General features: G+C 42.8%; 1 protein-coding gene across 3 annotated transcripts in view; it reads right to left on the bottom strand.

Annotated features, from left to right (window-relative positions):
- The window catches only part of Afg1l (AFG1 like ATPase), a 161,205-nt gene that overhangs the window by 86,095 nt on the left and 50,093 nt on the right, over nucleotides 1-25,017 (bottom strand). For all 3 annotated transcript variants that reach the window (XM_021174127.3, XM_085842799.1, XM_085842800.1), the window contains 3 exons: nucleotides 21,896-21,997; nucleotides 20,607-20,737; nucleotides 10,945-11,044 (listed from right to left, as the gene is read on the bottom strand). In XM_021174127.3, the coding sequence (XP_021029786.1) occupies nucleotides 10,945-11,044; nucleotides 20,607-20,737; nucleotides 21,896-21,997 (333 nt within the window). The remainder of the gene's footprint in view (nucleotides 1-10,944; nucleotides 11,045-20,606; nucleotides 20,738-21,895; nucleotides 21,998-25,017) is intronic.

Consider the following 25,017-nt stretch of genomic DNA (forward strand, 5'->3'; position numbering starts at 1 on the left):
GGATGGTTGTGAGTCACCATGTGGTTGCTGGGATTTGAACTCAGGACCTTCGGAAGAGCAGTCAGTGCTCTTAACCTCTGAGCCATCTCTCCAGTCCTACACCAAACATTTTGATTTAGGAACATCACAAAAGGTATAATAATACTGGCCAGGTTCAACATGAGATCTTTCCTTTACTATAGTCCAGACCTCTGTTGAGTACAAGGATAAAATGCAAAAAATGGGTTTAAAATTAAGCATGCCCATAGTTTTCACCAACTGCAAACGCTGCTGGAGGAGGTGCATAAAAATATAGCGGGGATTGGGGGCTGTCTCAGTGGTAAAGTGTTTTCCTAACATGCAAGAGGCCCAGGTTCAATCCTCAGACCCTACTCACAAAAAAATGAAATAACAGAGAGATTGACAGGAAGTAAGGAAAAGGAAAAGTAAGAATTTTTAAAACTCAGCTCATATTCTAGCAGTTTCATAAATGAAGACGCAAAACAAACAACTTCCTAAGCGTCAGTTGTAACACCCCCAACCTGGAGGCAATCCAAAGGAGCAGCGTGGGGGACTGCACAATGAAATACTATTCTGCAATTAAAAAGACAAACTATGTGTACAACAGGCAAATCTCAAAAGGAACTAGACCCAAAACAATATAGACTGGTAGCTCTCTTGATATAAAACTACAGCCAACACAAGCCCATCTATGACAAAAGGACACAGGACTAGAGTCAGAATACCCAGCATGGGCAGAGGTCCTTGGCTGATGCCTCATCAGCATGGGGAAGCACTTCAGGAGTCTCTGGGTGCTAGCTAAACAGGTTCTTATCAGGAGAAAGGAAGCTGAACCTGTAATCTTACTCTAGGCTATGAGACATTCTTCAGGTAGAGGCAGAGAGGTGTTTTATAACTCCCCAGTCAAGGTCAGAGATGGGGAATCCCTGCCTATTGTGCTGAGCATTGTCCTGACAATGGTTCACTTCAACCTGAATTAGCAGGGCAACACACTTCTATTATATATTAGAAATCCATTATAAAAACATACCCAGCATTCATGAATATCTATGAGCACAACAGACTAGAACAAAGCCCAGGTGTACTTTTAAGGTACTTTTGTTTTTGCTTTTTTTTTTCTTTCCAAGACAGGGTCTATCTATACGGCCCTCTGACTGTCCTGGAATTCACCACGCAAACCAAGTTGGCCTAAACTCACAGAGATCTGCCTGCCTCTGCCTGAGCAGTGCTGGGATTAAAGTGTGCACCGCCACGTCTGCTTTATCTTTTGTTAATGCTATGGTGCTTTGGAATGTTGAAGCCAGTGACAGCAGTGGAGGCTCACTTGTTCTTGAGTAAAAGAGTTCCCCTCATTAGCAAAGTTAAAGGGAAACGACAATAGCTGTTAAGTCTTACAGACTTAATGTCTCAAAGGGTTAAGTCTTTAAAACTGTGCCTTTACAAAAACATGTGATTCAAAACGCTATGCTCCGAGAGGCATTTTCTAAACAGAATCCTAAGCAGAAATCGGGTAGCTTGAAAATCTTCAGGCTTTTATGGAACACGTAATGGAAGAGGGGCTGTAATCATCACATTGAGAGTTTCCCTGCAACTCAAATATTATGCTAATTGCAATACAATAGATTCATCTCCTGAAATGTTATTTAGCTACAAAGTTTTTCACATTTAGTATTAACTTTCTTATAAGAAGGCTAGGCTGATTCCATGACAGGCTTCAAACTGGCAGTTCAGGAAACTAGGCCTACATCTCTGTTTCCCAGAACTGGGCAAGTCCAGGACTCAGAAGCTGCTCTACCACTAGTCCTGAGGCAAGGACCATTGTCAGCAACAGTTTCCAGACTTCCTCAACAACAGCTTCCAGTCCCCCCAGCAATGGTTCTGGAATGTCCATAGAGATAAAGCCAAGATTAAGAGAGAGGTCACTTACCCCTCCACAGAATTCCCCTAATGTGCTTGAAATCAGGCCTGTGAGCTCACTTTGGGGTCTCTCCATCTTTGTAGATGGTAGACCCCAGCATGCTGGACTTACGCAAAGTAAAACACTTTTTGCATTTGCATACTGTTTGAGTCTGTGGCATCATTCTTCAGCAAATCATGGACCCTTACACTTAGAGGCAAAGGTTTCTATTATATTTATGTCAACAGTTGCTGTTATATACTAAATATCAGTTAAAATTCACCTGCTCTTGCCTGTGGTTTTTTTAATGATTCTGAACAGAGCTAAATGAACACTTGGTTGTATAAGACAGTGGAGTGGGCTTATGGAACATTCATTTGTAGAGAATAGAATGAGGGCCTCCAAACTCTCCAGAGTGAAGAATGGTAATAACACTTAGAGGCAAAATGCATGCAGAGAGGACTTTAATGACAAGCATATCCATACAGTGCAGATGCATGGGTGGCAGATCCTTTCCTTAAAATTCAAGTTTCAAAACCAAGAGGATGAATAATACCTATTTATACATATACAAACTGGTTTAGAGTACAAAAGGCATTTAAAAAAGGTAATTCAAATGAATTTTCCTATAAAACAGGAATAAAATATGTCCCAGAATAAACTACTTACATGGCTCTATGGGGTCAATATGATTTATCATTCTAAGATATTATTATTTTATCATAGTTTTTTTTTAAAGGACATCTTTAGACCAATTAAGCAGTAACAGCAGTTTAGCTTTTCTCTTTCATTATTTAGAAAATATTTTATCAGTTTCTGTGATCCACCCACATAGGTAAAACATTACATATTTAATACAGTGCATCTTATCTACACTGGCTGTAAATTTCTGTACAAATGTCAGGTCAATATAGTAAACTGGAATACTTTTTCCCAATGTCTACAGCATAGTATTTGGCTTCCTTCACTAATAAAACTAAAGTACAAACAATATTTTGCTAAATCTGTAAATAGTATCGCAGATTAAGTTTCCCCTTTTGACTGTGAGTTGTCACAGGTACGGTTACTCTAGTTATAGCAGTGTGTGTCGGAATCCCAGCACATGGAAGCTGAAGGCAGAAGGATGGAGAGTCTACTGGAGTATGGACTCTGATGAGAGAGGACCCCAGTGCAAGACAGAGGAGAGGGAGGAACTGAGGGAGAAGTGTAGCTTCTCTGAGGCAAAGGACTTGGCTTGAATCTCTTCAGCAGCCATATTTCTTTGGCCCATAACCTTATAGACACTTTTTTTTTCCTAGGCAAACTGAAAAATATTCTGTTCTGCTGTTTGGTCACAATTCTTACTATAAACTAAACTAGCTCTGCTAGAGGCTGTAGAGATGACTCAATGTTTAATAGCGCGTACTGCTCTTACAAAGGACCAGACCTCGTGTCAGCAGCTCACAAATACCTGTTATTCCAGCTCCAGGGACATCCAATGCCTCTGGCCTCTGAAGTCGGTCACATTCAAATGTCCCTACTCACACACTTTGGGGTTTTTTTTTCCCCTAGATTTTCTAGGTTTCTCTGTGTAGTCTGCCTATCCTGGCACTCACTCTGTAGATTAGGCTGACCTCAAACTCAAAGACCCACCTGCATCTGCCTCTGGCCACTCAGCTGTCTTAAAAAACTGTTGCTTTTTGCCATTAGTCACCATATTTAATGTTGTAGTCTGTTGTTGCTCTAATGCTACGGTGGTTTCTGACTGAACAAACAGTGCCATGCGTGAGCGCTGTGTGTCTCTGTAATTCAGATGATGTTTCGTGTTAAACAGTGATTGTTGTTGCTCAAACTGCAGAGAAAAGGTTTCCTGGGGTGCTCAGCCACCAGTAGGCCAAGAATCACATCTCCTACTCAAAACTAAGGGGCCATCACAGAAAAGGGGTGGGAAGAATTTAAGAGCCAGAGGTCAGGGAGGACTGGAGCAAAACCCTGTCTTCTAGGCCTGACAGGACTCCTGCTCTCAAGGATTCACAGCGGCTGTGGATACCCGCACAAGAACTGTGGCAAGATCAAGCCATCCAGGATTCTCACAAGCAGTCCAAGGGGATTCACAAGCTACTCCACCTGAGAAGCTGGGCTGGGTGTAAGGCATGGGTTCTAAGGCTGACTGTTTTCTCTAAAGGTGGCCCCTGGAGAGCCAACCGCACTCCAGTGAAAGGTTCTACACCCAGAAATACATGGGCAGCACAAACTGGAGCCAGTCTGATATTTAAAATAGGACACAAAGTTGAGGGGTGGAAGAAAGTAGCCCTAGGAAGAGTTGGGATAAATACGATCAAAACACACTGTACAAAATTCTCAAAGCAGTAACTTTTTAAAAATCTATAGCTGTACACCCTGACAAGCTCATCACTGCATCAGAAATTTTATATAATTTCACTGCTAAATGTAATTCTGAAATAAATACACAGTTTTTTGAAATAAAACACATAGATCTGATATCATATTTAAAAGATAATTCTAATTACATTTTATGAAAGGTGTTAGATTGCTCCAAATGTGTTTTCAGTCTTTGTGTAGTAATGACCACTGAATTATTGTTCTTGTTGTTCTTTTGTTTTGCAGTCTCCCTATTTAGTTCTGAAGAGCTTGGAACTTGCTATGTGAACCAGGCTGGCCGCAAACTCACAGAGATCTGCCTGCCTCTACCTCCCAGATCCTGGGATTAAAGCATTCACCATCACATCCAGCTAATTCTTTTCCTCTAAGTAATAAAATAAATGCACAAATGTGAGTGTGCACGTAAATGTGAGTGTGCACCTACTGGTAGCCAACTGTACTGCTATCTAGTCCTTTGTTTACAATGAATATACTGGTCTGAATAAAAATCATTTAACATTGTTGCCTGGTGATCTGAGAAAATGAAATTTTCAAATCATCCTACTCAAGGTATTCTAATGCTACCGAATGCTTTTATCATTGTAATAAACAGTACATAGAAAACAGAAATTTGAGCCAACCAGATGGCTCAGTGAGTAAAGTCACTTCCTCCGAGCCTGATGGCCTGAGTTCAATTCCTGGGACCTATGTGGTAGAAGGGGAGAGCCAGTTCCTACTAGCTGTGCACAGACCTCCCATGTGCATGCGCATGGCATGCACTCTTGTGCGTGTGTGTGCTCATACAAACATATATGTAAGATTTTAAATTTTTAAATGTTAAAATAATTGGGGGGACTGGAGAGATGGCTCAGCAGTTAAGAGCTCTGGCTGCTCTTGCAGAGGACATGACTTTGATTCTTTATAACCACATGGCTCACAACCATCTGTAAAACTCCAGTTTCCGGGGATCCACTGCCCTCTTCCAGCCTCCAGTGGCAGAAGACACGCATGTGGTGCACAGACATACATGCAGGCAAAGCACTCATGCACAGAAAATAATAATAATAAATATTTTTAATTTTTTTTTTTTTTTGGTTTTTCGAGACAGGGTTTCTCTGTGTAGCCTTGGCTGTCCTGGAACTCACTTTGTAGACCAGGCTGGCCTCGAACTCAGAAATCCGCCTGCCTCTGCCTCCCGAGTGCTGGGATAAAAGGAAAAATGCAGACATTCTAACATCTTCTGTATAGCTCTAGGCTCAATTCTGGGGTCCGCTTTCTTTTTGGTGGCCCAAATTATACTGACATTGAAGAGCAGTCACCCAACTTACCCAGTCTACTTCCCTTTAACACTGTATTCCTGTTTTTAAATAGAGTTCTCAAGTTTAATCATTAAGTTAATTTTGAATTTTTAACTAATTTGATCTCCTGACCTGCTCACTTGTTGGGTCACCATCCAATTAATTCTTTTTTTTTTTTTTTTTTTCTCTACTGGAATATCATGAAACTAGAAAAACTTGTGAGTATCATGAAAACAGAAAAACTTCAATTTCAGAGATAAGACATGAGAATTCTGTGCGTGAAATTTTAAATCACAGGTTTCTTGTTTAGTTGTTCCCTGCAGATCCACTGCCATCATCACCCTACACCAGGTTTCTTATTCTGCACGCTTCTGACATGTTTGTCCACGTGGTCCTTTGCATGAAGAATAGCTCTTTGCACTAACAATGTCTCTGGCAGCAGTCCCAGCCCTAACCCTGCTGCCTGCCAGGACACCCCTACACTTGGGTAGAACAGCCAGACATTGCTAAATGTCTTTCAAAGCAAACAGTCCCCTCTGGAGAACTGTTGTCTGGTACTAAGACATAGTCAGTTCTTGTCTAGTAGTCCACAGTAGTTTCCTGGCAGGTCCCCCTGGGTCCCTCATGTCACTACACTCTACCCAGAAGCCCATCTTTAAATCATGGCCAGTGCAGTCCTCCCACCTGGAATCTGGTCCCTCCTGTTTGAGGCGAGCTTCAGTGGCTTACATTATTTCTTACAGCAGAATTCAGCATCCTTACTGATGCTTTACGGAAGCCAGCTCCTGCCTGCAGCTCCATCCTGTACAGCCCACTTTTTGGTCACTGCTGCCTTCTGAGCTCTCTGGTACACTACTCTCTTTCTGGCCACTTAGCATGGCCCAGCTCCGTGCCAAGGACTTTCTTTCCCCAGCTGGTAAGCCATCTGAGAATCTGCTATCTGGAGGACAGAAGAGAAAAAGGTCTCCCATTTAACCCTGGCTGGCCTGGAACTTGTTATGTAAGCTAGGTTATTCTCAGACTCCAATCCTCTTACCCCTGCCATCCCAGCATTAGATTACAGGCACGTGCTACTCGGCCCAATGGTTACTTCTATCTTTTCAATAACGGCACTATCTGGGGCCTTGGATCAAAGCTATAATCTGCAGGAAGACCTGTGTGTATTCTCATGGTTGGAAAAGAGAACAACCTTTAACTGGGGCAGCTAGACCACGATCATTCACAGCCATCAAGGAGAAAGCAGCCAGTACAGTCTTTCTTAATTTATATAGAATAAAATTAACTCTTGTGGCATACAGTTGTGTGACTTTTAGCACATATAACCACCACCACAATCAAGATACAGAACAACTCCAGTACACCAAGAAATACTCTCCCATTGCTCCTGTGCACTCAAAATCTCCCTTCCCAGGCGACGTAACCACTCATCCATCCTTCATTCTTTTATTATGTCTTTTCCTGATATCAATATTCTGTCTTTTTCTTCAACAATAAAATTATACACACACAGGAATAGACTCACACACATGAATAAGTATATCCACATTCATATTGTATCGTATTCTTTGCGTTAAGGTTTTTTAATTTGGGGGGAGAGGGGTTGGGAGTGTTTTGTTCTTGTTTTGTTGAGATGGTGTCTTCTCCTGTCAGTCAGGCTGACCTAGGTCTTACACCATAGCCCAGGCTGCCCCTTAACTTACACTCAGCCTCCTGGGTAATAGGATTACAGGTGTAATGCCACCATGCCTTAGTGTCAAAGCATTAAGCTATTTGATCCTAGCACTCAGAAGCAGAGACAAGAAGACCACAAGTTGAAAGCCAGCCCAAAGCTAGGAGGTGGTGGTGCACACCTTTAACCCCAGCACTGGGACGCAGAGGCTAGCCTGATCTATAGAGTGAGTTCCAGGAGAGCCAGAGGCCCTGTCATGGAAAAAAGAAAGAGAGAAAGAGAGAAAGAGAGAAAGAGAGAAAGAGAGAAAGAATGAAAGAAAGAAAGAAAGAAAGAAAGAAAGAAAGAAAGAAAGAAAGAAAGAAAGGAAGGAAGAAAGAAAGAAAGGAAGAAAGAAAGAAAGGAAGAAAGAAAAGAAAGAAAGAAAAAAGAAAGAAAGAAAGAAAGAAAGAAAGAAAGAAAGAAAGAAAGAAAGAAAGAAAGAAAGAAAGGCAAGCTTGAGCTAGGTAGTAAGTTGTTTCAGGCTAGCCAAAACTACATAGTGACACCTTATCTACAGACAGACAGACAGATGGACAGACGGACGGATGGATGGGTGGGCAGACGGATGGATGGATGGATGGATGATGGATAGATGGATGGATGGATGGATGATGGATGGATGGATGGATGGATGGATGATGGATGGATGATGGATGGATGGATGGATGGATGATGGATGGATGGATGGATGATGGATGGATGGATGGATGGATGGATGGATGATGGATGGATGGATGGATGGATGGATGGATGGATGATGGATGGATGGATGGATGATGGATGGATGGATGATGGATGATGGATGGATGGATGGATGGATAGATAGCCTATTAAGATGACTTTCGTCTGCCAGTGGAGAGATTCTAGAGCTGTGGAGAAAAGGGCTGTCAGTTGACTAGAGTTCAACTGCTGCAACTCTGCACCTTGAATTCCCTTTGGGTCTTCTCAGAAGAGCAGTTCCAGCTCATGTTCAGCACACTACCTGACAGCCCAGGGACCCTGTTCATGCCTCCCTCAGCCTCTCCCTGTGACTGCCTGCCTTGCTTTGCCACAATGCCAAGCACTGCCTTCCTTCAGCAATCTTGCTAGAACTTCCTAGATTGTTCTAGCACCTTGCTACTTATGAACATAGCATTATCGCTGTGCAAAGATGATCCTGACAGCACTGTTAGATCAGTTATAGTAGAGGCAGACATCAGTCTCACTTAGCTGAACAATCTAGTATTTGTATGTGTATGGTGTTACCTGCATATGCATGTGGGGGAGGGGGGACGTGCACTAAAATACATACATTTGTATCATTTGTCTTCCTCTATTACTCTTGTTTTAGTGACTGGTCTACTGCTGTGAAGAGACACCGTGACCAAGGCAACTCTTATAAGGGAAAGCATTCATCTGGGGGCTTGCTTAGAGTTTCAGAGGCTTAGTCCCTTACCATGGCAGGGAGGGTGGTAACATGCAGACCTGTGTAGTGCTGGAGCAGTAGCTGAGAGTTTTAAATCCTGACCTATAGGCAATGGGGAGAAAAAGGAGACTCTGGGTCTAGGGTGGGCTTTGGAAACCTCAAAGCCCACCCACAGTGGCACACCTCCTTCAACAAGGCCACACCCATACTCCTTTAACTCTGAAACAAACATCCAAATATGCAAGCCTACGGCTGGCATTATCACCCAAACTACCACAGTAATCAATGCCCCCCTTTCTTTTTTTTTTTTTTTAAGACAGGGTCTCACTAGGTTGCCTTGGCTAGTCTGGAAGTCTGTATGTAGAGTAGGCTGGCCTTGAACTTACAGAAATCCCCCTGCCTCTACCTCCCTGAGATGCCCAAACAGTAATTTTCTTTTTTAAAGAAGCTCCCGTGTGAGTCTCCCTACCCCCCGTGGACTGTCAACCCTTTGGTGCACATGGGCAGAGGGAACAGAGACACTGAGTGTGGAGGAGAGGGGTTCAAAAGCCCTGTGAGTAGGTACGGTGAACGACCACACGGGACTGATTGTCAGTAGGCAGATCAACTTATCTTAGGGTGATTCAAGGCTTTGGGGAACTGAGGGCAGGGACATCCAAGATGGGCAATGGTCATAGCTCATTAGCATGGGGAAGCTTTTCAGGAATCCCAGGTGCTGGCTGAACAGGTTTGTCAGGAGAAAAGAAATTAATCCTATAAACTAATTGAGGCTATGTGACATTCCTTAGGTAGAGGTGAGTGTGGAGGCTTAGAAACCCCCAGACAGGGTCAGAGAAGGAGAAACCTGTTAACAAGAAGTCCTCCATTATTTGCCAAGTCCCAGAAGGCTACCTGTCAATGGTAGACTTCAACCTTAATTAGCAGAGTTTCTCACACTCTTCTTTTTTAAAAGATTTATTTATTTTTATGAGTACACCATAGCTGTCTTCATGCACACCAGAAGAGGGCATCGGATCCCATTACAGATGGTTCTGAGCCACCATGTGGTTGCTGGGGATTGAACTCAGAACTTCTAGAAGAGCAGTCAGTAAGTACTGTCAACCTCTGAGCCATCCCTCCAGCCCTTTCCCATACTCTTGAAGGATGAGAAGATAGCCCAGTGGTAGACTGCTTGCTTGGTCTCCGTGTTTCTCTTCCCTATGACCCAGTCCATCAGTAAGCCCTGTTGGCTTGGCCTATAATAGAAACAGCACCTGAGCATTTCTTACCACAGCTCCGTCCCCTCTGAGTGCTGTGACAGCCTCCTCAGTCCTTACTCCCAGTCTCAAACACTCGGCCCTGCAATCCATTCTGCACTGCAGCCAGAGAATCTTGCAGAAATGCAGACATTCTACATTCAATCTGAGGCTGCTTACTGAGATCCATCCACGTGTTAGGCATTCTGAGAGAACTGGAACACACTCACACCCACGCATGGAGATAAAAGGTGCTCTCACAAAGCCTCCGGACAGACAATGAGCCGAAAAGACAATAAAGAAATCAACTATGGTGGGGCATATGTGCCATGTGAAGAGAGAGAGAAGGGTAAACAGTAGTGCCACGGGGTAAGAGGGCGGGGCTGTGCAATCGGCAGACAGGCCTAGGGCCCTCTGGAAAGGTATTTCTGAGCAGATCTGACCGTCCCCTGTGAAACATTATTTTGGAATCCTCACCTTTAACTGACCACATGATGAGCTATAAAAAGAAAATACAAGATTTGAAATGTATTACATTTGTCTAACCAGTACTTGTATTTTAATTCTTAAATGCTTTCCTAATAAGCCACAAGTGCCTTTTTAGAAATGATAAATTAAGTGAAGTAGAAAAAAAAAAAAACTACTCATGAGAGTGGGCTTCGTCTTTTTCTAAAATTTAATTAAGAGTTTTTCATTTTCATTGGGCTTTCTTTTATGGCATAAAAAGCAGATGAAAAGACTTATGTTTTTATATGTACGCATCACATGTCTAGTGCTAGGGGAACCAACCATATCCAACATGGGAATCAACTGGGCTCAGCTTGCTTAAAAAAAAAAAAAAAAAACCAAAAAACAGAAATATTTTAAAATGTGAATCCCAACTAATTTTTCAGATTGAGCCTGGTGTAAAACCTGGCAAGGGTAGGCGAGGTCATCAGATCTACAAGCCCAAGAAAACTACTACAGAAACGTGAGCTTTTGAAAGCTTCCTAAGTCTCCATCTAATTGGATGGGGAGCACTCGCTATGTTCCGTTACCTTCCGGTGGTCGGTTGGATGTTGCCACAACGACGACCCCGTTTTTGAACAGATTTTCAAAAAGCTGTTTCAGAATCATGGCGTCGGCGATGTCAGTGACCTGTGGACGACAACACATTTGTTTTATTTCTATTTCACTTCTGCTCTAACAAATTTGCTAATGGCTCCTCTTTTTTTTTTTTTTCATTAAGACAGAAGTGAATTCCGAGAGAAAAAATTCTAATTATCGTCCTGAGAGAAAAAGTAGATAATTAAAAGCATGAAAGGCCATCGAACAGTCTTTTAAAGTCACACATCCTGGCCTGCAAGTCAATCATTCCACCCAGATTCGCAAGTGGTTCTATGCTAACTTCTTCATCAAGCACACGTAGGAAACCTAGGAAAGTGTCCGGAGCATTTAGGAAATCCAATTAATTAGAGCATGAGCAACTCTCTCCTAATCCTACCACCCCTTTCCAACACACACACACACAGGCAAGGGAGTAAGAATAACAACGTTAAAATATACAGGATATTTGCAATTCCTAATACCTTTCTGGCAAAGGTCCCTGGAAAGGTGACTTTTAATGGCCATGGGACTTCAGAAATAAGGACAAGTAGCCAGTGAGACATAATCAGCTGCTGTTGAAAATAGAATGATATGACATAGATACTATTGTGCAATTGTTGCACAAAACAATTCAACAGATGGCCCATCACAGAAATAAGCAATTTCATTGTTCTTTTTAAGTGCCTTCTATTACTGTCCATGAATAATCCAAAGGCACTGCAGTCACTTCCAGCATGCCAGCCTCTGCTAACCTTCCAAACACAAATATTCCTGCTAAAGAAAAAAGAAAAAAATAGAAATAAATCCATCCCGAACCAGGATGCTTAATACAGTGCTTTAAAACAGCCTCTGGCAAAACAAGGAACGCACCGTGCAGATTAAACAAGGCATAAAAGAGGGCAGGCGAAACTACGTGAGACAACAGAAACACAGCTACTCGTCTCCTCTAAAATTATTTCTTCTTCAAATCCATAATCAAAAAGTCCACTTATCAGCCACTTTTAAAAGAGGCTGTTACAGTTCACAAAGAAATCAGCAATCAGGGGGCAAACTCTACACATAGCCTAACGCTGGATGAAGACAGGCTGGCCGCAGCGGCTGCTGAATGGTCCTTAGCTACTCGGGGCAGCAGTACTTGGACTTTCTTTACCAGCACATCTCAAGAACCCGCTCGTTACACTGGCCTCGCGTGTACTACTTACTAATGCCTCACCTTTTTAAATTACTCCCTGGTACAGGATACAGAAACGCATGGAAATCAAATGCATGGAAATCTTCCTGTTTAATCAGGTTACCAACTGACCCCATGTAACACAGCCCCTCAAACCTGAGCTGTACAAGCCTAGCCTACTTCTCTCTTCCTGGCCAGGACCTTCCTGATGGTGAAGATTTTTCCACCTACCAGAACCAAAGGAAAGCTGGAGGGACAGTGAGACAGCAGGGGTTCTTTTTGTCTCAAGCAATGACTTAAAAACATATTACCTAAGAGAAACTGCTGGAAATGCCTTCTCTAAAAGACTCCTGGAACTTCAAGTGCTCTCTGAAGAAGAAAGAGACTGAGGAGCTCAGTGGGAGCTCAGGATCACGGACAAATTTTGCTCTCACAAAAACATTCATAGAGAAGGTCCTTTTCAAATGCTTAAACACCAGTGGCATTTCTGATGAGGGGACAGAACGAGCTTGCAAAATTCAGCAGGAACTGAACTTTTAAATTCGGTTTTGAAGCCAGGTCTAGCTTTCTCCATACATTTAGTTTACAGTGAAAATCAATGAAATGTGACTCAATATTGGAAAACAAAGGCCATCCTTTGACGACGTCCACAATGCTTTTTGGAACAAAAAAGGAAAAAACAGCTTTTGTGCCCCGAGGTTCAGAGCAGAATATTCGGCTGGTTACACGTTACAAAAGCTTAAACCAGAAATGGATGAAACAGACAGACAGTCAGGGTTTGTGGTCGAGTTCCACTTAGCTGTTTTTACATTATAGGGTGTTTTTGTGCTAGCTGAGAAAATTAACTTGGAGGCGCTATGACTAATTAATAAAGCAGGAGTCACCCAGTGCAGCTGGATGCCAGTGTAGACTCTTTGATCCCGGCCCTGCACTTGTCCTGCCTTGCTGGGGAACAGTAATTTTACAGTGTAAGTGAACAGAAGACAATTGGCCCCACATTCTTGGAGAGCTGGGGTGTTCAGCGCCCAGCATTTCATTACCATCCGGAACAAAAGACAAGGCTACAGATTACCAATAAGGGTAGTCTGCTCTGGAGCAGAGAGTGGAGACATTGCATTACAGAGAAGAGATCTTCATGACCCAGGATTGCCTTCCATCCTGACGCACTCAAAAAAAAAAAAAAAACAGTAACTCATTTTCATGTGTAAGTGCTTGCGTCTCAGTCACCCACTGATTGGTACCACGCCACGGAGTGACTGACAAACAGAAGCATGCATTATCAGTAATTAGTATTAGCACAAAAACAAGCACCTACTTTTTATTAGCAGTTTTTAATGCACTCCTGCTCTGTAAAGAATGGCTAACAGTATCTGTTGAAGGATATTGATACTTTACGGAGAATTTACACAGAGGTCTGCTCATCAAAATGCTCTTTAAAGAATACTGCATGAGGAAGACAGGTCTTCCCTCAGGAACCTGATGTCCTCAGAATCATAAGCAGGTTAGCGTATTCAAAGACTGAGTAAGTGGTTTAACAGGTAACATATTCAAAGAAAATACAATAAATATTTGAAAGAAAATCTTAAGAACGGGGTATTCTTTTATTATTTATTAGCATCTAAAACACACTTAAGGAAAAGAAAAAATAAAGCCTATGCAGACACATCCCTCAGCCAAGCTAAGCAGCGTGTCTGGCTGTCACACTTGGTAAGGATGACGAAGAGAGAATTTGCTCTGCAAAATCTGAGCTAAATTCTGCTGAGATAGCACCTTAAAACCTCCTTAAATTCAGAAGCACAGGTAGACAGGTCCTTGCTTCTAAGCAGCAATAATTTCCATTTATCTCCTTATAAAACAGGCATTACATTCACTCCCTCCACCCCAAAGGCCAATCACATAGATCGAAACCAGCAACACTAATGAATGACAGGGTTCAGTTTTAAGAGGGAAGTGGCAGCTGCAGATACACTGGCACTAAGAATAAAGCACCAAAAAATTCTCTGTTAATAAATCCAGCAGGTATCATACAAGGGTTAAGGCTGACTAAATTAAAACGTCGACCAAGCCACGCCGTACTAGATATTTAAACACACGGTACAAGACTCTGTATACTAAGGAAAATACATAACTTAGCTGTTCCAAGTCAGGGCAAGGATGCTGGATTTAAGCTGCATTACCTCTATGCCCATCAATTAGTCACATCATCTCTCTGGCCATTTCCTCATCGATATAATGAAAGCAGCAACAATACTTAGTTGTAAAGCTTTAGTAAGACATATGTTAAATTCTCAAGAAACAATTGCCAGGGTTATTATCTATATATATGGCATATACACTCCATAGTAGTAACACATTGCTATATAGACTCTTGATTGTAAATGGAAGGGTAGATATCACGTAGGCATTAGGATTGGCAGTTAAGAGTAATTCCTGTTAATCCAGAGGACCCTAGCTCAGTTCCCAGAACCCAGGCAAGGAAGCTCATAGCTGCCTATAACTCCAGCTCCAGGGGATCCATGATTCCTTCTTACAGACAACCAATTTATGTGCATACATGTATACAATTAAAACTAAAATAAAGCTTTTGTTTAGAAAAAGGAGAAGGAGGAGGAGGAGAAAAAGAAGGAGAAGAGGAAGAAGAAGGAGAAGGAGAAGGAGAAGGAGAAGGAGAAGGAGAAGGAGAAGGAGAAGGGGAAGGGGAAGGGGAAGGGGAAGGGGAAGGGGAAGGGGAAGGGGAAGGGGAAGGGGAAGGGGAAGGGGAAGGGGAAGGAGGAGGAGGAGGAGGAGGAGGAGGAGGAGGAGGAGGAGGAGAAGGAGAAGGAGAAGGAGAAGGAGAAGGAGAAGGAGAAGGAGAAGGAGAAGGAGAAGGAGAAGGAGAAGGAGAAGGAGAAGGAGAAGGAGAAGGAGAAGGTGATGATGATCATAGAGGCCAGACAGGATAGAGCATACTTTGAATCCCTGTATTCAGGAGGCAGAGGCAAATAGATCTGTGTGAGTTTGAAGCCAGCCTGGTCTACAAAACAAGTTCCAGAAAAGTCAGAGCTACACAGAGAGGCCTTGTCACAACAAAACAAAAACAAACAACAAAAACACATAGGCACATAGAAAACACCCAGTAAACAGTACCCAACAGTATAGGATATACAAAAGGAGCTGAGACGCAGCCTGTGGAGGAGTTGTCTAGCATGCAAGAGGCCTTACTGACCATCTCTAGCACCCCTAAAAACAACAACAAAAAGATAAAGACTATATATGACAGATTGAATGTAACATCCCAATAAATAAATAAGCAATACCTCACACATTTCATAAAAGACTAATTTAACTAGTAAGCAAACAATTGAGAAAATTTATATTGATGCACAAATAATATAAATTAATAAGATACCATTTGCATCTATTAACAATTAAAAATTATCAGAAAACTCAAGACATTGACAGGAGAAAATGTGGGCTGAAGTTTAAGTTTTGGGGATCAACAATACTGATTTTGCGTGAGAGGTGCTAGACACAAGGGTAGTAATGCTTATTAGGGAATGCTGTAAGGAAAGCTTACTGGGCCATTCTGGTGGGATTCTGGAAGACCAGGACGACAAAACATGGCCAGTAAGGACTGTTCATGGGGTTTAGGCAAAAAGGACCCCATGTGGGAAATGAGCTAGAGGCCATTTCTATTAGAGTCTGGCAAGAATGCAATATGATCTGCTCATGTCCTGAAATGTTCATATTGAAGTGAGGCTGACTTCAAAGCCAGTGGGCGTTTAATTTGTTGTAGGGAAAAAGTTAACCCAGCCTAGCATTCAACTGCGGCACGGTTATTGTTTGATGCCAGGTTTATAGTGAGAAATCAGCAAAAAAAACCAGAGGCAGATGTAAGAGATAAAAACTAGGTTCAACTAGGCAAAGAAACGAATGTGAGCACATTTAAAGCTGTGGACGAGGGGCTGGAGAGACGGCTCATGAAGAGCATTTGCTGCTCTTGTAGAGAACCAGGTTTAGATCCTACCATCCATGTGGCAGCTTACAACCATCCATAACTGCAGCTCCAGGAAATCTGGTACCCTCCGCAAGCACCAGGCACACATGCAGTAGACTTAAATGCATGCAGGCAAACTCATTCACTTAAAATAAAAATAAATCTTTAAAAAAAAAAAAAAAAGCAGGGGAGGCTGAAGGGATAGCTCAATGGTTGAGCACCGGCTGGGGTTTCTGAAGACAGCTATAAATCTTTTTTTTAAAAAAAAGAATGTCACCACAGAAATGCAAAGGAATTGTGAATGTGTTTTCAATTTCAAGAAGTCTTCAGCTGGCCGGGCGTGGCGGCACACACCTTTAATCCCAGCACTCGGAAGGCAGAGGCAGGTGGATTTCTTAGTTTGAGGCCAGCCTGGTCAACAAAGTGAGTTAGTTCCAGGACAGCCAGGGCTATACAGAGAAACCCTGTCTCAAAAAAACAAAAACAAAAACAAAAACAAAAAACAGATACAGGGCTGGAGAGATGGCTCAGTGGTTATGAGCACTGGTTGCTCTTCCAAAGAACCCAGTTTGATTCCCATACCCACATGGCAGTTCACAACAGACTGTAATTCCTGTCCCAGATGATATGATGCTCTCTGCTCTCTTCTGGCTTCTGTGAACAATGTACACACATGTGCACAGACATACCAGCAGGCAAACTACTCATACAACTAAAATAAAAATTCATACATACATACATACACATACACACACACACACATATATATATACATACACACACACACATACACACATACATATACACATACTATAAGATTCAGGGAGCTGAGGAGATGACTTGGTGGTTAGGAATGCTTAATAGTTTTACAGAGGGCTTAAGTCATCTCTCATCACTCCTAACGGGCTCTCACAACTGCCTATAACTCTAGTTTCCAAGGATCTGGTGTCCTCTGGCCTTGGTGGCCTTCTATACACACATGGTACATATAAACTCATGTAGGCAAACACATTTCATTTTTATGAAATGAAATAAATATAATGATATAAATATACACAGACTTTGTTCACTACAACATATTTATTTCAGTCTTTGAATTTTAAAAGGAACAAAGTTAAAACATCTTCAAGTTCCCAAAGGTGTCACAGGCCTCAGACACTGTGCTCACTGGGCCTAATGGGTGTATCAGGCCTGCTAGCTATGGAGCCTTTTCAGGACTGTGTGCTTCGCACATCCACAGTGCAGTGGCCCCTGGGTTTCCTTAGTGTTGCCTTTCCAAAGCTCTCATCCATAGGAACACGACAATTACCTCTCTGAATGTTTTTAACTTCATTTTTTTTTCCGAGACAGGGTTTCTCTGTATAGCCCTGGCTGCCCTGGAACTCACTTTGTAGACCAGGCTGGCCTCAAACTTAGAAATCCGCCTGCCTCTGCCTCCTGAGTGCTGGGATTAAAGGCGTGCGCCACCACGCCCAGCTAACATCATATTCTTAAAGTTAAAGGTAACAGCTCTTTTTAAATTTATGTTTCTTTCTTTATGTATTTTTTTATTATGTTTGTGTGCGTGTGCAGGTATATATGCAGATGTCAGAGGACAACCACATGGGTACTGGGAGCAAACTCAAGTCATAAGGCTTTATGGCAAGCACTGCTACCCACTGACCTATCTCAGCAGCACAGCAACTCTTTTTTTAATGTTATGGATTATTAGTAATGTAAACTTGAATCACTAGGCTTGAGTGCAGGGATCTTTGCCTGCACAGCCAGCTCAGCAGAGCAGAGGTGAAGATTCTTACGTGGCATCTGGGAAACTCTAATACCTTTGGAGCCTCATCTCTTAGCAGAGAAAAGTAGCAATTATATCACTGCGCTAAACACAGACACAAAAACATTGAAAGCATGATTCATTTTTCAAAGGTTGCATATCAACATATCCTTGATTAAAAAAAATGAAAATAAAAGGGTCTGGAGAAATGGCTCAGCAGTTAGGAACAACTGTTGTTCTTGCATAAAGGGACAAAAGTTTAGTGCCCAGCACCCAGAAGGGGGCTCAAAACCGCTGGATGTGGTGGCATATGCCTTTAATCCCAGCACTCGGGAGGCAGAGGCAGGCAGATTTCTGAGTTCGAGGCCAGCCTGGTCTACAAAGTGAGTTCCAGGACAGCCAGGGCTATACAGAGAAACCCTGTCTCAAAAAACCAAAAAAAAAAAAAAAAAAAAAAAAAAAAATCTATAACTCAAATCTTAGAGGATCCAATGCCCTCTTCTGCTCTCCAAGGGCTCAGGACATATGTGATGTATTTACATACATGCAGCTAAAAAGCTCAGACACACAAAATAAAATAAACATGTTTAAAATGAAATAAAAAATTAACTCCACAGATTAACATATTTAGAACTCGGCTAGTTAAGAGGATAACGATGACAATGAGATGCTATGGCCCTTTCGGACTATGATAATTAGAATGAGATGCTCCCATGAGTCTCAGGCATTTGAATACTGACTTGGTCCCCAGGTGGTGACCGTGGTGGAGGATTAGAATATATTGCCTAGCTGTGGGGAGTATGTCACTGAGATTGGGGAGTTTTTATCTTGCTAGAGGGAGTATGTCACTGGGGGTGGGGAGTTATGGTCTAGTTGGGGCGAGTATGTCACTAGGGGACAGGGGGATTTGAAGTTTCAAAAGACTTGTGCCATTTTGAGTTAGCTCTCTGCTTTCTGTTTGGGGTTCAAATGTGAGGTCACAGCAGCTGCGCTAGCTGGCTGCCACCTATCACCTCCAATACACCATCACAGGCCATTGCTATAAGATAGCAATCCAAATAAGGCCTTTCTTCTATAAGTCACCTTGGCCACGGTGTTTTAGCACAGCTATAGAAGCCCTAAGTATACACTAATCATCATGGCCTGGCATTCTTAGAAGCAGTGTCACTATTAAACACAGTGCCATCTTCAGAATAGCCAAATGAGATCTCTCCTTCTGCATGCATTAATGTGCCTAATTTCGCTCTTTAGAGGGGCAAGGAGTACTTGCTCTTCTGAAAAAGCCTTGCCTCGAAAGACCTTTGTTACTTTAGACTATAAGGGTGAATTGGCAAACTGTCTTAATATGACTCAAGAGAAAAGGAAAGATCCCTCCTCCCCAAGTGGTTTGGGGTTCATGGTTGCAGAGGGTTAGGGTCCATGACCACTGGGCATGGCAGCAGGCAGGCATGGTACTGGAGCAGTAGCTTAGAACTCACATCTTGATCTGCTAGGAGACACAGAGAGCTAACTGGCAATGGCACGGGCTTTTGAAACCTCAAAGCTCACCCTGCCCCACCAGGGACACACTTCCTTCAACAAGACCACACCTCCTAATCCTTCTCCAAAAGTTCCACCACCATATTCAAACATTCAAGTCTAAGGGAACAGTTCTCATTCAAGCCACCACACTCTATCACAAATGGTACCCCCAAGTCTAAAATGAGATGTGTCAATCACTTGCTTTTAAAACTCAAGCACTACTTTATAATTATATAATGTCTGGTATAGAAGAAGGGAAACATGCCATTTACTATAACTTATAAGTCAGCACATGCCTCTTAAGTTAGTGTTCAGGCTTTCCATGCCACATAGGCTCTCTGTGCTATTTTTGATTCTATGCCTCCTCCTTTTCCTTTTCTTCCTCCTCTTCCTCTTCCTCTTCTTCCTCCTTCTCCTCCCCCTCCCCCTCCTTCTCCTCCTCCTCCTCTTCCCCCTACCCCCCCTCCTCCTTCTCTCAGGTACCACATAAAACATAAACCCAGGGCTGGAGAGATGGCTAAGAAGCCAATGCTCTTGCTGCTCTTGCAGAGGACTCAAGTGCAGTTCCCAGTACCACAGCCACCTGTAACTCCAACTCCAGGGATCTGACACCCTCTTCTGGCCCCCAGGACCACCTGCAAGTGTGTACGTACATGGGGGGTGGGGCATGCGGTGTACACACACACACACACACAAATGAATGAATGAATGAATAAGAAAATAGATCTTAAAGCAGAATAAAGTGTTTCTTTTCTCAGTAGCCACACAAAAGCAGGGACCGATTTATCTTGAGTAGGCCACGGCTTGTGAAACTCTAAACAAGACAGTAAAAATGAACTAGAAACAAGGAATATGTGAAATCCATTCATAAAATAATGAAAATACCAGGAGCAAAATGTAAATATTTATACATTATTAAATATGCCACTCTGGGCTGGAGAGATGGCTCAGCAGTTCAGAGTGCTAAGTCCGCTTGCCAAGGACCTGAGTTCTGTTCTCTGAACCCAAGTCAGGCTTGTAGCCACCCATAGCCTCAGTCGCAGAGAACCCAATGTCTCTGGCCTTGCTGAACACTCATACTGCCGTGCACATCCCCATCTGCCCGCGTGCATGCACACACACTAGCACATGGACACACACAATTGTAAATCTAAAAAAAAGAGAAAAATCTCCACCTTACCTGAAATTCATCAAAACATAGGAGAGAAGTTTCTTGACTGATTTCCTCGGCTATGGGAGCTATCGGGTCATATGACTTAGCCATGAATCCCGCCTTCCTTTTTGGCAAACTCTGTTTAAGGTGGTGTATCCCTTAGATGTTTGAAATAAAACAGACAAAATGTTATATTAATAGAAAAGTTTAAGAAACCAGAACGTATTTTAGTCTCTAAATGAAAGTTAACTTGGACATAAAAATTAAGTTTAAATTCCACATGCAATGGAGTTTAATCATTCCAATTCGATTACTGGAAGGAATTCCATTATGTCTACTTCAAAACAAGTTATTCAAATATTATAGTCTTAAAACTGTAAGGGAAAAGTTAAAGTCATTTGCCTCATTTGGGATCAGTTTATGTGCGGCAGCGATAGGCAGACAGATGCATCCTGAGGTTAAAGAGCAGAGCAGGGCAGAGACAGGGAATCGGCCTGGGAAGTGCACATCTGGTCCAGTACATCTGATCAGAGTGTTCTCTCATCTCCACCCAAAACTCAAGCCATTCCTGCTTAGTCATGATATTCAGACCAAATGCTAAAAGTCCTGGTAGGGGAGGGAAAAGGGGGATGTTCTTATTCTATCTAGGGGCTATAGCCAACAGGCACACGGTACAGTCAATGAAATCATCTACAAACACCAGGAGATGGGCAAGATGGAACACACTTGGATCTGCCAATGGAAGGTGATGCAGAAGGGTCAGAAAATATATCCAGCCCTCTCAAAAAGTAAGTAAGAAGCCTGGCATGGTGGCTCCCACCTTTGACTCCAGAACTCTGAAAGGCAGACAGATCTCTGAGACCAAGGCCAGCCTGATCTACAGATCATGTTTCAGAACAGCCAAGACTACACTGAGAACCTTATCTCAAACAAAATAAAATTAAATTTAAAAACCCAAGAAAGGCAGAAAGACCTGTAAACACATGCAAATGCAAACTGAGTGCCTCCAGGGTAGGCACAGCAGTGCTCACAAGGAAACCGCCTGAAGCAGCAAAGGCTTCATTCACCAGTTCACCAAGCCTAACCTCTCCTCTCTAGCTATGGAGCACTGAATTGGCCCTAAGAACACTCCCTAGATTCCCTCCCTTTTTCCATATACCACAGAGCAAAAGATAGCAAAGAAAATCTCACTTCCAGCAAAAGCCTCGGGTTTTTTTGTTTGTTTGTTTTTTAACAACTTGTATGTTCATTGACTGGAGAGGAAACTGGTTTTGCAGGCGTCACACTGAGGACCGATGTTGAGAACCTGGACTTACTTCTGTGCACGTCCAGCATGAAGCCATGAAAATGGACCCGCTTCTTTCTCTTCGTTTCCACATATGCATAAAACATATCCATCACCATTGTTTTTCCTGTACCTTAAAAATAAAAATAAAAAAATTGAGGCATACCATTGAACAGCATGTGCTGATTACACTAATGATTGTTCATTAGCTCTGGGATAATGAGACTGCTCTTCCGCTGGGAAGCCAGAGGCTGTAGCTCTGCTCCGATGGAGGAGGCACTTGTTTTCCCTGCTAAACTGGCTCTCAAAGCCTGATTGTCTCTTTTTTGTCACAGTCCTGTTTGTAGTCAACATTAAGAGGTATGCCCATAACCTGGCATGACTTATAGGTTATTCTTCCGTCTTCTCTTCTGAAAGGCATTAGAATGAATTAATCTAATGGTTTTACTACATAGTGGGAAGTGGGGGAAATTCAGAAATTAGAAGTAAGAATATCAAGAGAGGTGGCTGATGAAAGAAAGAAAACTAAATTCAAGACTTCAAAGCCCTAGCCAGAAAGTTTATTCAAGGTCCATGACTCATGCGGCTTGCTAGTTAGAGGGCTTTTGGGGCTTAGAGCAAAGAACAAAGGCTGTAAAGTCATCCCAGGAACCAACTAGCCATAAAGATAGGGAAGACATACAAGAATGTCTGGACTGGCCCGGTGCCTCCCTATCTCCCGCCCTTCTGACCTAAGTTAAATGTTAACCAGATGCTCTGCTGTTACCTCGATCTGCATATACAGTCTGCTGTTTAAATGAACCAATCATGTGAAACCACACCTCCCCCAGACCCAGACCCTTTTCTATAAAACCCCCCAGCTTTTAAGCCACATGGTCGAATCCACTGTCTCCTGCGTGAGATACGTTTCAACCCGGAGCTCCGCCATTAAATTACCTCGTGTATTTACATCAAGACAGTCTTTTCGGGATTCTTTGGGTGCACACCGAATCGAGAATTGAGTTGGGGTTTCCCCACTAGGTTCTTTCAGCTGGCAAGATGGCTCAGCAGGCAAGCTTGCAGGTTACACTTGCCATGCAACTCTAATACCCTGCATTTGATCTCACACACACACACACACACACACACTCACATACACACTCACATACACACATATACTCACACACACACACTCACTCACACACACACTTACACACACATACACTCACTCACACAAACACATATACTCACACACACACACACTCACATACACACATATACTCACACACACACACTCACTCACACACACACACATACACTCACTCACACATACACTCACTCACACATACACTCACTCACACACACACACCACTCCCATATACACATATATCACAGGCGTACACAACAATAATAGATACAAATAAGTTTTTTTAAGGAAGTTTAAAGTTAAACAATAAATTCAGAGGAAATGGTCAATTATAATACTTTGTTCTAATTAACACTGAGAACATGTTTTTCAAAACTGAGCCCTACTTCAGAAACTCTGACAATCCATCTTTAGAATTGAATTATCTAGTTTTCAAACTTGAAAATATTACTCCCTAGAATTGCACCAGCAGTTGAATGCCAGTCACCTGACACAGGCAAAAGTAAAACTGTTTCTCTCTTCTCTCCCAGAAAACCTAGCACCCGGGGGACAGAGACAGGGCCCATAAGTCAGCAAGCCAAACCAGCATGTAGGGATCTTGTCCCCTTCCTCCTCCTCCTCTTCCTCCTCCTCATCTTCCTCCTCTTCCTCCTCTTCCTCCTCCTCCTCCTCTTCTTCCTCCTCTGCATCTTCCTATTCTGCCTTTTTCTCTTCTCTCCCTCCTCCCTTCTTTTCTTGCTCCTCTTCCTCCTCCTTCCTCCTCCCTCCTCCTCCTCTCCTTTCCTCCCACCTCTCTCTTTCTCTCCCCCTCTCCTGCCCCATACACACACACATATCAGGAGATGCAATTACTAAAATTCAAAGGCAGCTCAGCAAGCAGGAAGACACAGACTCATCTTAAAGCTTTCCTCCACTCCAGAAAACATCAGGCCATCCATGCCATTTCAATGCCAGGGGTTTTTGTATGTGAAAATGAAATTCCCAGTCAGACTTTCCATTAAAAGGCTCACTTCAGTTGACTCTGCAAAAGCTTTGGTGCAGTGCTTCTGGCTAGAATAAGCAACCGTGGATTCTCAATCATGACCTTTACCAGAAAGAGTAAAGCAGGAGACTTCTGAATTCTACTCATGCAGCACTGATGCAGGAAAGCTCCTGAATTTCTAACCAAAAATGTGAGGAATATATGCTTGAACTTGATATGTGTGCACACTCTCTTTCAAATGGGCTTAAAACAGAGCAAGGTCAGGCCGGGCGTGGTGGCGCACACCTTTAATCCCAGCACTTGGGAGGCAGAGACAGCCGGATTTCGAGTTCAAGGCCAGCCTGGTCTACAGAGTGAGTTCCAGGACAGCCAGGGCTACACAGAGAAACCCTGTCTCAAAAAAACAAAACAAAACAAACAAACAAACAAAAAACAGAGCAAGGCCATCATGTGCGTTGGAAGCTAGCCTAACTCGCTGAGATAAATGAGCAAAAAGTAAAAACTGCAGATACCTGAACATGTGTGTTTACAGTAAAAGCCAGAGGACCCTGGTGCGATTCTCAGCACCCATGACAGCTCACAATCATCTATAACTCCACGTCCTGGGGTTCTAACACCATCTTCTGGTAGGATTATATGCACGTGATACACAGATATAAATGCAGGCAGAACACTAGGAACATGTTTAATTCATTAATTCTCAAAAATTAACAAAATAAAATAAAAGTAAAAACTGAGAAGTCCTGCCCCAAAGCACTCCTCATAAGAAAGCTGCAGTTATTATATGAATTAGACAAATCATATGTCCAGACAAACTGGACAAAGAATCGAGGATAAAGAACGACATAGTAGGAAAACTGATTCATGAAAAAGGTGGGCACCATGACCTGCACCTGGGATCCAGCCCCCAGCTATCTCAGAGGAGCACCGAGACTCTCAGGTCAGGCTGTCAGAGGAGTGCTGAGAGTTTCAGGACTGGATATCTCAGAGGGTTCCTTTCCCTTCCCACAGCTTCCTCACTTCCTGTCTTTCCACCCTGCTTCTA

Source organism: Mus caroli, unplaced genomic scaffold, assembly GCF_978045245.1.
Source record: "Mus caroli unplaced genomic scaffold, Mus_caroli_1 scaffold_9, whole genome shotgun sequence".
Lineage (NCBI taxonomy): Eukaryota > Metazoa > Chordata > Mammalia > Rodentia > Muridae > Mus > Mus caroli.